The sequence below is a fragment of the Solanum pennellii genome, chromosome 4, assembly GCF_001406875.1.
Source record: "Solanum pennellii chromosome 4, SPENNV200".
Taxonomy (NCBI): Eukaryota; Viridiplantae; Streptophyta; class Magnoliopsida; order Solanales; family Solanaceae; genus Solanum; species Solanum pennellii.
This window is the reverse complement of record NC_028640.1, coordinates 71,299,701-71,312,307: the sequence shown is the minus strand read 5'-3', so window position 1 is coordinate 71,312,307 and position 12,607 is coordinate 71,299,701. Positions and strand designations below refer to the sequence as shown.

The window sequence follows — 12,607 nt, the reverse complement described above, 5'->3', positions numbered from 1 at the left end:
ACAAAGACGAAGAACTTTTTGTTTCTGTAATTAACTAAAATTTTCTGTATGAATATAAAATGTATGCAAACCAATGATGTTAAAACTAACTTACAACCTCCAATCTGGTTGCCGAATTACTCAATCTTCCTCTTGTTTCATAATGGTCATCTTTAAAACCTAACATTGATGTTATTCACAATTTATCATCTTCAACTTCCATCCAAGTAGCTATGTTTCACAATGGAAGCACTGAACTTCGACTGCGATTATGTCTTGAGAAAAACGACCTACCACCATAAGAAAAGGATCTCTTCATCTCTTCTTTATGCAGAGTTGATGTTGAATTTTCACCAACAGCTTCTCCTCCTGACAACAGAAACATACTATCAAGACCTCTACTAGAACTAATTGATGAATCCACTGAAACTGATCTCCTAATTGACTGTACTTCCCCATCTCCACAACCTCTCTCAACTTGCAAAAACTCCTGTTGATTGACCCCATTCTCACCAATCACTACCTCGTTGTTACTATTCACTTGTCTCTGTTCATCATCTTCCAGTACCCTTTCTTCACTGGTACTCAAATGAGCACCTAAATTCAACACGATTGGAACCGAAGCAGGTGCATTCAAACTGTTCGATAAAATGCCTGAACGACACAAAGGGCAATTTGTGTGTGATCTTAGCCATGTATCTATGCAATAGATGTGAAAGGCATGTTTACAATTAGGGAGTAATCTAAGAGACTCATCTTCTTGAAATTCATTTAAGCAAACAGAGCAATTTGATCCTTCAACCAAACCATTCCCTGTTTTATACTTGAAAATGGTAATCTTATTAATAACAGATGGCTGAAGACCCACAGTGTTGATGTACCAAATGGGATGATCAATAACAGGAGCTCGACTTTCGTCGAAAAATTCATCATCTTGTGCTGTTGGGGTTCTTCTCCTGTTCCAGTTGAAGCAATTCTTGACAATGATCAAATAGTAGCTGACAAGAATGAAGAAGCTAGCAAACAAGGCAACAGATATTATCACATAAGGTGATATGTTCTGATGATGTTTGCTACTTAACTGAGGCTGCAGCCACGACGACGGTGGAGGTGGTGGTGGAGGTATGTAATAATCTAAATCTACATATGGATAACAAGCATAAGGACATGTTGAATCACAAACATAGATACAATCTGCAGATTGGTTTGTTACTATTTGAAATAACTTTCTGGTGTTCATCATGGCCATTTGATAGATAAAAATTGTGTCTTGATGAGGTTTCTTGATCTTGGAAAAACTATAATGAAGTTAAGATGATTTAGGTGATTAGTCATTGAGATAATTAGCATGTTATTTTCAAAAGTTTTGAATAAAGACTTTTAGAGAGGGCTTTCATTTTCATTTCAATTGAATATGTGAGGTTGATGGCTTTCTTGGAATATTTTATTATTTCCATGAATAATTGAGAAACATTGATGTGAAGCAAAACTAGAGTAAATTATATAATAAGAATTTAATTAGTTGTCAAACATAATGATAGATAGTGTAATATATTAGTAGTTTAAACTAAATTCCACGAGATTATTTGACCCTTGAACCTAATTAGCATTAATATTTTGTAATCATATTGTATTCAGCTAGTCAATTTTCTAGTATGGTATAAAGAGTTACATGGTTATGGTATTAAAGATGTTTATGTGATCAAGTCATTAAAAGGTGATTATAGTGTTAATCGTTAACCTGGAATAAATGATAAGTAGCCTACGATAATAAGTTCATTATATTGGTAGTATAAAAGAATTATTACATTAAACAAGTGAATTGTAGAGTGATAAGTCAAATTTTGAGTGGTACATATGAAACAAAATTTTGGCGGCATAGGTGATAAATCAACATCAAGATGGTACCATAATTAGAAAAATAATTAAGGTTATTTGCCTAACGAATAATTAATTTATCATATTATATATCAGGTAGTGGGTATCTGTCGATTTCCTAAGCGTTGAGCAAATAATAGTTGTTAAATCTCAATCACTACTAGTATTTATTTTGTTTTATCCAATCAATTTCTTTATACTTTTCCTTCTTATTTTTTTAATTAATAATATTGAGTTTTATGCTTTTGCTTAAGCCAATATTCTTGAGAAACAAAAGACGTTATATTATTGGTAGTTTCTCTCTAGGCTTTGTGAAAATGGGAGCTAAAATTTGGAATTAGTTTAAAGATTTACTAGTATTGAATGGGTCAATTATCAAATTTAGGCCAGTAAAAATTAATTAAGTAGATGAAGGTGTTATAAATTTATAATTCACCCTCCCTATTTTCGGGTCAATTTGGGATAAGGCAAGATGAATTGGTGAGTGTTAGGTGAACTGAGCAATTAAGCCGATTTTGGAATCACTATTTAAAATATAGTCGAAATTTATAAATTTTTATAACAAGTTCAGACATATGCAATTAAATTTTAAAAATTGCATATGAAGTTATAAGTGTATATAATTTTTATTTTCTTTTATGGTCTCAAACTCCAAACTATATATATATGATCAGTATATAATTTATGTGTATCAGCTAAGTGGCTATTACATAGAGATTAAAATAGTTAGTAGTTGACTTGTAAAATTATGCTCCTACTCCTATTATGTCTAACTTAAAGTTAAATCTTGACAAAATGGCACAACATAACACTTTACGGATTAAATTAGTAATAAATAGTCTATTTTTAATTTTTTAGCAAAAAAAAAAGACTTTATTTTATTTATTTGGTATTGAATAGTTATTTTTCTTTTTTAAAAAAATATATATTTTTGTTCTCCTTATTTTTCTCAAATACACGTCTCAAAAATTATTGTTTTATCATTCCTATTTTACCTCCTTTTTTTTTAAATTTTTTCAACAATTTTAAAATAGAGTTCTTCTCTTTTTTTTGTCTCCTTTTTCTCTTCCAGAATTCTTTCATACTTCCATACGTAATTCTCTTCGTAATTTCAACTCTTCTCCTTAATTCAATCTGTTTATGAAAATCAAATATAATAATATATTTTTTCATGGATACTTCTAAAAATCATCTTTACATATATTTTTGTTCTTGTCAAGTTAATTATTGAATTTCATGATTTGTAGAATTGAAGTTTTTTCAAATTTGTTTTTGCGAATTAGGTTATTCAACCTTCTTTTTTTTTCTTTCTAAAATCCTTTTCGTATGTAAATTTTCTTTTCTTCCAATATTCTCCTAAATTTACTATGTCTATGCAAATCAAATATAACTGAATATTTATCGATTGATCATTCCAATAATTTATTTTAGTTGATAATTATGTAGCATTTCTTGCCCATTAATTTTGAAATTTCGTAATTTGTGGAACTAAAGTTTTTTAAAACTTTTTTTGCTGAAAATTCCGATAATAGTTTTTTGAAATTTTTGTTCTCACTTTCATGGGTAAGAAAGATCTTCGTAAAAAATCAGAATGATGATTTTGATGAATACAACCCAATGTATACCAATGAATTTCAATCTCAATTTAAATTAAAGGATACTAGTTTATTATGTGAATACAAATCACTGAATACACGATGAATACGAACTAATGTATACATAGTGCAGTTACAGTATCATAAAAAAAGTCACATGTACAATTAATGAATAAACTTTATATATATGTCCAGTGGCGGAGCTACATTGCATTAAGGGGGTCCATTCGAACCCCCTTCGGCGGAAAATTATATTATTTATACATGGTTAAAATAAGTTTATATGTACATATAGGAGATGTCGAACCCCCTTCGGCTATCTATTTCAACAAATAATTAACCCCCTTATTGAAAATTCTGGCTCCGCCTCTGGATATGTCATTTAATCTCATTCTTGTATTCATTATAGTAATACGTATAATTGACGGTAATATTCTTATGTATATAGTATAAAGTTTATGTATACATACTAAAATTATTGTATACATCAATAAAATTTACATGTTTATTTTTATGAATATTTTTTTATGTATACATGTTCTTTTTTAATGTATACATTATGTAATCACAACTTTTATTATTGTATTATTTATGCATATGTATTATTACAGTTTCTAATAATATTATTTGATTAATTATTATCGATTATGTGATAATTGATACACGTTAGAGCATTAATAATATATTTTCTTACGTTAAAAGTAGTCACAATCTTTTAATATGTTATTTAAAGAATTTTAAAAAATTCATTTTTAAAAAGTTTGTGTAACCTTTTTTTTAATAGGTTAATTGATAAATATATATATTTCACTTCTTAAAAGTAGGCAATTCAATTTTCTAATAAACTAATTATTGTTGTTTGGTAAAAAAAAAAATAATTCATAAAGTTACAATCAAATATATCTTTATATTTTTGTAAATTGTGTTACTATTTTTTTTTAATAGACGGTTAAATAAAGTTGAGTTTGAGACTTTGAAGAAATTGAAAAGTTAACTTTCTTAATTATAGGAGTTAAAAACAAGGAGAAAAAATAATTCTACATCTCCTTAATTAATGGGGGTTGGTTGCACATGAATTAAAAGAAAAAAAACTATAAAAAACTGGTTTTGTTTTTTTAGGCTAATACATGCTAATTTTATTTTAGGCTATTAATTGCTAATTATTGTTTGACTATATATTGTCAATTATACATAATAGTTGTATGTTTGTATCAATTCCTCTTAAATCTTTCTTTATTGGCCCAATGACTTGGGTTTGGAATTTTCTCGTGGAAGGTCTCAAGTTTGAGATCTTTTGCCCGTGAAAACAAGAAGTTTGGCTTTTGGATCGAGCTCATTGCATCAGATTTGTTTAGTGTTGGTTACCTCTCCTTTTTGAGGTATTGCATCCGAGCAAAAGTTTTATCTATGCACATTCAAATGATAGCAACTATGGATTTTCCTTGTCATCCAAAAATAAATAAGAGTATGTTTGAATTAATTTAAAAATTAATCGAACTTACTTTTAAGTCATTTTTAATTTTTGAAAGTATTTGACAAAGTTTAAATTAAGTTAAAAATGACTCTTAACATGTTTTAAATCAAAAGCAAGACTCCCCTTGCTTTTTATGAACTATTCAATCAATTAGCCTTTGTGTGTGGCCCAATCTCACGACTCCAAGTCAATGATATACAGGGAATTACAGCTAATGAAAATGGACATGGGTAGTCATGAATTTTTTTTATTCTGCTTGCACTACGGGCACACATTCAAGATCAATAGATAAAATTCGATTACTAGGTAAGAAGGATCAAAAGTTTAAAATCACTCATTTACAATATGATCAGTTTTATAAATTCTCACCGATATATGAATTATATTGTTAAAAAGTGCACTGATGAAACATAAGTAGAGAGCTTGCTTGATTTCAAAGGTTTTGAAACCTCTTATTTGTTAAGATGTTAGGACAAGTAATTGAGTCCAAATTGTGTACTAATTTTTGGTAATCCAAGAAATCTGTAGTCGCTATTCTTTGAAAGCGCATAAGATAAACTTGTTCCTATGTAATAACTTGCATAAAAAACGTGAACCACATTAGAGAGGTCCATTGCAACAAACTTTGACTAAGAAGGTTGATGGTGAGAAAAAACAATAGTTTCTTATATGAGAAATCACTCACCGAACCCAACCCCTATGAGTACTTTTTCTCTTATGTCATTACTCTAAAATTATCGATAAGTTATTTCGTAAGTAGTGTGCATTTTAGAAAGAATTAATATGTTCTATTAGAACCATATTGATGTGATAGTTATACACTTATTGTTTAGCAAAAATGTTCCATAAACTGCGGCCACACTCCAATAATCAAGAAAATACATTTTTTGGCCATTGACTTTTGGTAGATAAAAGAATTTAGCTATATAGTTTAATATAGTAACCCTTTTATAAAAGTATCTATGAAGTTTAATAATGTTAACCCTTTTTTCAAAAAAGTATAGAGATAAATATAACTATTTTCTGTTTTTTATGAAGAATGTGTTTTTTTAAGTTGAATCCCTTCTTTTCTTAAAAAATAAAAAGAGAAGTTTTTGAGCTAATTTTTTTTTTTTTATTAAACTTCTAAAACAATTTTGTGCTCTCTTTGGTAGCAAAGGTTTACTCTTTAGTTAAGCAATGGAAATTTGAACTGTAATTATACATGCAATGACTTTACATAACTTTTGTTTATTTTAACCAAGTAAAAGAGTCTGACTTTTATTCATTGTATAAAAACGTGTATATTAATACAAGCCAACTAAAAAAAACAACATGTGTAATTTTTAGTACATAGATAACATTTTAAAAGTTTTTTGACGGTCAATATATGTAAGTTAATTAATTTAATCAAAAAAGATAAAGTGACAAATTGAACGTTGAACTTCTATGTAGACATTCTCATTTGACCATAATTAACTTGTTTTTATGGGTTTAGAACTTTCTTAGTACCTTCGAAGTAAAATAATGTGCATTGAATAAAGTTAAATCTACTAGTCCAATTTGCACCTAACATGATGACCACAGTTTATTACAATAGTAACAACTTGTAATATATTGGTTACTTTACTTTTCTTTCTTTCTTTTTTTTTTTTTGATCAATAGGATATTAATATATATATTTATATAATAAAAGAACATTGTTTAGAGAATGACAAAAGTTTCACATCAGTGATTAATGAGATGAGTGGACTCCTTATAAGGTTTAGACAATTCTTTATGAGCTAACATTTTAGGTGTGAGTTAAGTCTAAGATCTAATTTCACATGGTATCAGAGCAGGCCCGTCTCACTCGATGTTAGGACCTCCAAAGTCAAAATTGTCGTCTACGCACTAGATGGCAAGGGCTTGTTTTTTTCCCCTTAATACCTATATGTCTATATTAATTATAATTAATTCAATTCTTTAATATAATATCCTTTGTGTGTCGATTTGTTCTTTCTTCCACATGAATAGCACTATAGTCTATTAATTTCTAGATTACTACTAGGATTATAAATTTGACAATTGACTTTGAATCTCAACTCTCAAGTATTCTATATATATCAAGTTTTCTTCTATTTGTAAAAACCCAAACACAAAAAATCTTGATTACCAAAATATTATTTGATCCATATAATTACATATTCGATGACAAAATCCATTAGTATTTTGCAAAGCTGTACAGGTATCAACAATGCCTACAAGTCCCATTATAGCTCTAATAGTAGTTTTAGATTCAAAGATTTTAATCTCAAATGCTTTGGAAGCCAACAACATAGCTTGTCACTTTTCAACTCCACAAATGGACGTCTAAATGGTGATATTATTAAGAGGTACACATAATATTAGTGGTTAATTTTTCTTTCTCTATTCGAGCAATGGTAAAGTTGTTCCTCTCTTGACATATTGATGACAAATTCGAGTTGTGGAAACAGGAATTCATTAATGATTTTCTATAATTCTACGTCATGCCCCTTGGATGTGGCCCTTTTCTGAACGCAGAATGCTTTGTGTACGAAGTTCGATCATTTTATGTCCTCATTTGATTTTATTTTTTTTTTGCCTATAGGAAGTTTGTGGTATGTTGCAACGGTTCCTTGCCTACTCCACCCTCTTCAAATCCACTGTAAGTTTCACATTTATCAGATCTGATGTCAACTTCTACAAAAAGGATTAAATAAATAAAAGTATAATTTAATTTCTCAAATTAACCTATTAATGGTTTTTAATAANTTGTTTTTTTCTTTCTCTGTTCGAGCAATGGTAAAGTTGTCCCTCTCTTGACATATTGATGACAAATTCGAGTTGTGGAAACAGGAATTCATTAATGATTTTCTANGTGGTTAATTTTTCTTTCTCTATTCGAGCAATGGTAAAGTTGTTCCTCTCTTGACATATTGATGACAAATTCGAGTTGTGGAAACAGGAATTCATTAATGATTTTCTATAATTCTACGTCATGCCCCTTGGATGTGGCCCTTTTCTGAACGCAGAATGCTTTGTGTACGAAGTTCGATCATTTTATGTCCTCATTTGATTTTTTTTTTTTTTTTGCCTATAGGAAGTTTGTGGTATGTTGCAACGGTTCCTTGCCTACTCCACCCTCTTCAAATCCACTGTAAGTTTCACATTTATCAGATCTGATGTCAACTTCTACAAAAAGGATTAAATAAATAAAAGTATAATTTAATTTCTCAAATTAACCTATTAATGGTTTTTAATAATCTTTTTTTTTTTAATTTATTGGTGCAGTAATGGCTGGGTTGTAGGAATCCTACTATCAATAGTCTTACCATTATTTCGCTTCAAATGGGGTTCATTATTGCAAATCAAAAGTAACATTCCTAACCAAATAGTTTATTACTTATATATATCGAATTTGATGATTATCTCGTTTAAAAGTTTAAATCACATTATATCCCACGTGACATACCTCCTCACTGTTATATTATATTTATAGTACATGTTTTATTTACTTAATTATATTACGTAACAGATAAGGTGGAAGATGTAATAGAAACAGTAGAAGAAGTGGTAGATGGGGTGGAGATGATGGCTGAGAAAATAGATGAAGTAGCTGAAAATATTGTGAGTGTTTTACCAGATAGTCAACTCAAAAATGTTATTAAAGCTGTTGAAGAGTTCTCTGAAGATACAGCTGAGGCTGCTCATGCTGCTGGAGATTTCATTGATCAGGTTTTTCTAACTAATCTCTTAATTATTTAATTGATTTAATTAAACACCTTCCTTCTTAGCTAGCAAGCACTTAAAACATTATTAATTATTCCTAGCTAGGTTTCAATTCTTGTTCTAATTAAAAAGTTAATTCTTTAGATCTAGCAATAATTGACTTATACATTTCAAAAAGATAACGGAAAAAGGCTTAAAATATCTTTGAAGTATTGAAAATGGTATAAAATTATCTTCTATCCATCTATTGGATCCAAAATACACTTTCCACCTATCAATTGACTCCAAAATACCCTTGTCATCCACGTTTAGATTCAAAATTGACCACTTATTTAACAGTTTTAAATTTAAACTATTTATATATATATTTTTTAAACATGTGGCACTCAACTATTTGTTATAATTTAACTAATTACTATAATTTATAAATCAATCCACTACCCAGTCATTACTAATTAAACCCCATCAAATTAATAAACCCGTCACATCAGTAATGCAACAACAGAAAAGCTAATGTCAATGAGTGTTTTTTAAAAATTTGAGGCGAAAATATCTATAGAAGTAAATTATCATACATTCAAGTGTCTAAATAAAAATTACTGATAAACTTAAAAGTTTGACTATGTCCATCTTAATTATTCTTTCATCTCAATTATGTGATGTTACTTCATAGATAATTTTTTTTTAAAATAATATATTAAAGGTTTTAAAACAAATCATAAATATTTATAAAATTATATTAAAAAAAAGTGCATGAATTGAAAGAGAATTCTATTAAAACTGTCCTCCTAAATAAGCGGCTCAACTTAAATTTAATTGGGGCTTCGATTCGGACTCGAATAATTTTGAATGTCATTCTCACGAATCTATAATTTCTTCGTGTTTTAGTAGTGTTTATGACGATTTTGATATTATAATTGATTTATTAATTGGGTGGGTTTAGTTAGTAATGAGTGGGTACTGGGTTGGTTTAAAAATTATATTAATAAATTAATTATAACCAATAGTTGAGCGCCAAGTACATTAAAAAATATTTAAACAATTTAATTTTAAAACCGTTAAATAAGTGGTCAATTTCGAACCCAAAAATTGGATGACAAGGGAGCCAATAGGTGGATGAGAAGAGTATTTTAAAAACAATAGGTGGATGGAAGGTAATTTTGTACCATTTCTAATACTTCAAAAATATTTTAATCCCTTTTCCGAAAAAGATAACTTTGGAAATTTAGATTAAATTAATTAATTATCTTTAGTCCATAACAATTATTGATGAATTCTGATTTAGTCTTTATAATATATTTGATAGAAATATAGAACACATTACCTTTGATGATAACAATATTATACTTGTGTATATCCACAAATTTACGATAATTATTAAAATTCAACCATTTAATTACTGATATGTTTTGTTAAATTTGTATTGTTACTTTCATTTGACTGCTTGACAATACTTTAGTTTTATGAATAGTCAAATGTAATATATTTTCTATGTATAGAGACAAAAATAAAATTTTAATTAATTTTATGTTAGAATAAAAATTTATCAAGAATTTAAGAATCAAAAATACTATCATAGTCCCTAGTTAATAAACTCGGTCATAGATTTGATATATTAATAATCATCCACTCTAATCTCTCTTCCAGCCAAGAGTCAAATTTAATTATACAACTATCACAGTCTGACCAAACAATTGCTTTAATATAAAGTTCATAATTTGATTATCCTAATCTTCCATATAAACAAATTAAATACTCTTCTAGTGTTCATCGACTATGACTTGAACATAAGATTATTATACTAATTAATTTGCTTTCTCCTTTGAATTGTCCAAAGGAAATAGTCAAATAACGTAACCAAGAAAATTTGCTTTCTTTATAAGATTTCCTCTTCTAATTAACCATATTTACCTCTCAATAAATTAATCCCCTATAAAGATATATATGTTTGCCGATTTTAATTATATATACATAGATAATATAATACTTTTTTCACAATCAAACCATTTGACCAGTTATATCAACCCACAATTACTTGACTTTTCATATTGCACTATATTACATTTGAATTAAGTTATATATGTCAGATTAACGATATGTGTATATTAAATCCTACCATCAGATAAAATTGACCCTTTAGCAATAAGTTACTCTTCATTTCAAGATTGATATAGTAACTCGAAAAACAAAGTGATAAAGATTGAAAACTTCTATGTTAGTTAAATTGCAATGCAAAAATATTTTTAACGATCAGTGTATAAAACTTTACTCCGTTAAATTTATTTGAAAAGTTTCTTTACTAATGGTGCAAAATAATGAAATTATATTTGTATAAATATATTTATATATAGATCCAAGGGGAGGACGTAGAGTTGGTTGAAGAAGTTGATGTGCCAAAAGAACAACTCAAAGATCTCTCAGAAAAAACAGCCAAGGTTGCTAATGCAGCTGAAGATTTGAAAGATAAGGTATGATTAATTATTTAATTATCCTCTTAATGATAATCGTTGCTAATTAATTAACAGCTTCCTGGTTATTAGCACACTTGATTATTAATAAATCCCACGTTACTTCTAATCTAAAGTGCAACTTTAATTTGAAACGAGGGATTAGTAGCAATTTGTATTTGGTCGAAGTCAAGATTTAAAATTAATATTTGTTGACCTTTAAAAAGAAAAAGATAATCATCCTTGGGACTGATATTATTTTTAAATCTCTTCTAAATTCTCCTTTCTATCAAGGATTAAGAATCAAACTTAGACATAAAAAAAATTGCTTTAATAGAAAATTTATAATTTTGTTAACCTTTATCTTCTTCAATATAAACAAATACAAATTATTCATCAAGTTTGACTTATTCAATATTAGACTTTTATCCTACTATATAATCTAATTTTCCTAGTTCCTTAATCCTTACCATATTAGACTTGCATTTTCTTTTTCCTTGTCCAACAAGATATATATATAAAAAAAAAACAAGAAAATTTTGTTTTCTTTTTTCAAATTTCCCTTTTTATAATCCTACCTACTTTAATAAAACCGTGTATTAGTTAGTATCTTGTATTTTAAGAGAATGATATATAATTTTTTTTTGTTTCAATTTATACAACGTAATTTTGATAAAGTTTAAGATTAATTTTCTTTGATGAAAAACTAATGTGACTAAATGATATAAAGTATTTAAAATTAAGTTATTTGTAAATATTAATTTTTGGGAAATAAACTAATATAAATAATATACGTAAATTATTTTGTCTAAATGTAGGTACAAGAGGTGGGGCTTAAAGCGGAAGAGATCTCAGAGAAGAAGGTGGTTGAATCCGTTAAAGAGGAGAACAATAAAAGTTTATAACACCTTGTATTAAAATATAGGTCACTCTATATAGGTTCACAACACTTTTACTCATTTGATTTTTAATAAAACTAGTAATTTTAATTCTAGTAATATTTGATTAAATTATATTTATTTTTTAATTGGTTAAAATGGTCTATCCTTTACTTATGAATATTCAATTAAGAGAAAAGTTTTTTTTTTCTTGTTTAAAAAGAGAAAAGGTTAGAATTTAGAGTTTGTAGATTCTGAACTTATCATTAAACTCATAATCGTCAATGTTATTAAATATGCAACAATATATTGTATGTTTTTTCTATGTCAATTATATATTTTTATTTAATTATATATATATATATATATGTGTGTGTATATTTGATCAGACTATATATATTTTGTAAAAAAAGAATTTTATTATTTTTTTAAAAATACTACCGTAGTTATTCTTTTTTTTTTCTACAACAGCAACGAGTGAAATTCAAATAAAACCTAAAGAGGATAGAATATAAGTAGACTATACTCCTATCTCGTGAAGGGTAAGCAAAATAAGTTATTCTTCTAAATGGAGTAATTTTACTCCTAATTTTGTATCTCTACATAATACTCGTTCCCTTTTATAAACAAACAATTCCTCCATGG

At 27.7% G+C, this 12,607-nt stretch overlaps 2 protein-coding genes across 3 annotated transcripts; one reads left to right on the top strand and one right to left on the bottom strand.

The window, feature by feature from the left end:
• Positions 1–117: 117 nt before the first annotated feature.
• LOC107018251 (RING-H2 finger protein ATL54-like) lies at positions 118–1,432 on the bottom strand. Its single transcript, XM_015218679.2, has one exon. The coding sequence runs from the start codon at positions 1,226–1,228 to the stop codon at positions 218–220; it is 1,011 nt and encodes a 336-aa protein (XP_015074165.1). The 5' UTR covers positions 1,229–1,432; the 3' UTR covers positions 118–217.
• A 5,572-nt stretch (positions 1,433–7,004) lies between these two features.
• LOC107017342 lies at positions 7,005–12,082 on the top strand. 2 transcript variants are annotated; one of them, XM_015217595.2, is made up of 6 exons: positions 7,017–7,280; positions 7,517–7,573; positions 8,200–8,282; positions 8,444–8,643; positions 10,989–11,105; positions 11,903–12,082. In XM_015217595.2, exons 1-6 carry the CDS (start codon positions 7,096–7,098, stop codon positions 11,987–11,989), a joined length of 729 nt encoding a protein of 242 aa, XP_015073081.1. In that variant the 5' UTR covers positions 7,017–7,095; the 3' UTR covers positions 11,990–12,082. The 2 variants fall into 2 exon arrangements, with proteins under 2 accessions (XP_027772540.1, XP_015073081.1); XM_027916739.1 differs by lacking the exon at positions 10,989–11,105 and having other exon boundaries at positions 7,005–7,280.
• The last annotated feature ends 525 nt before the right edge of the window (positions 12,083–12,607 follow it).

Excerpts from the sequence above, each read along its gene's own strand:
- LOC107018251 (XM_015218679.2), bottom strand. The coding sequence starts at position 1,228 with ATGGCCATGATGAACACCAGAAAGTTATTTCAAATAGTAACAAACCAA.
- LOC107017342 (XM_015217595.2), top strand. The coding sequence starts at position 7,096 with ATGACAAAATCCATTAGTATTTTGCAAAGCTGTACAGGTATCAACAAT. Across the intron at positions 7,281-7,516 it reads AATGGTGATATTATTAAGAG|GAAGTTTGTGGTATGTTGCA; the intron begins GTACACATAATA and ends TTTTGCCTATAG. Across the intron at positions 11,106-11,902 it reads CTGAAGATTTGAAAGATAAG|GTACAAGAGGTGGGGCTTAA; the intron begins GTATGATTAATT and ends GTCTAAATGTAG.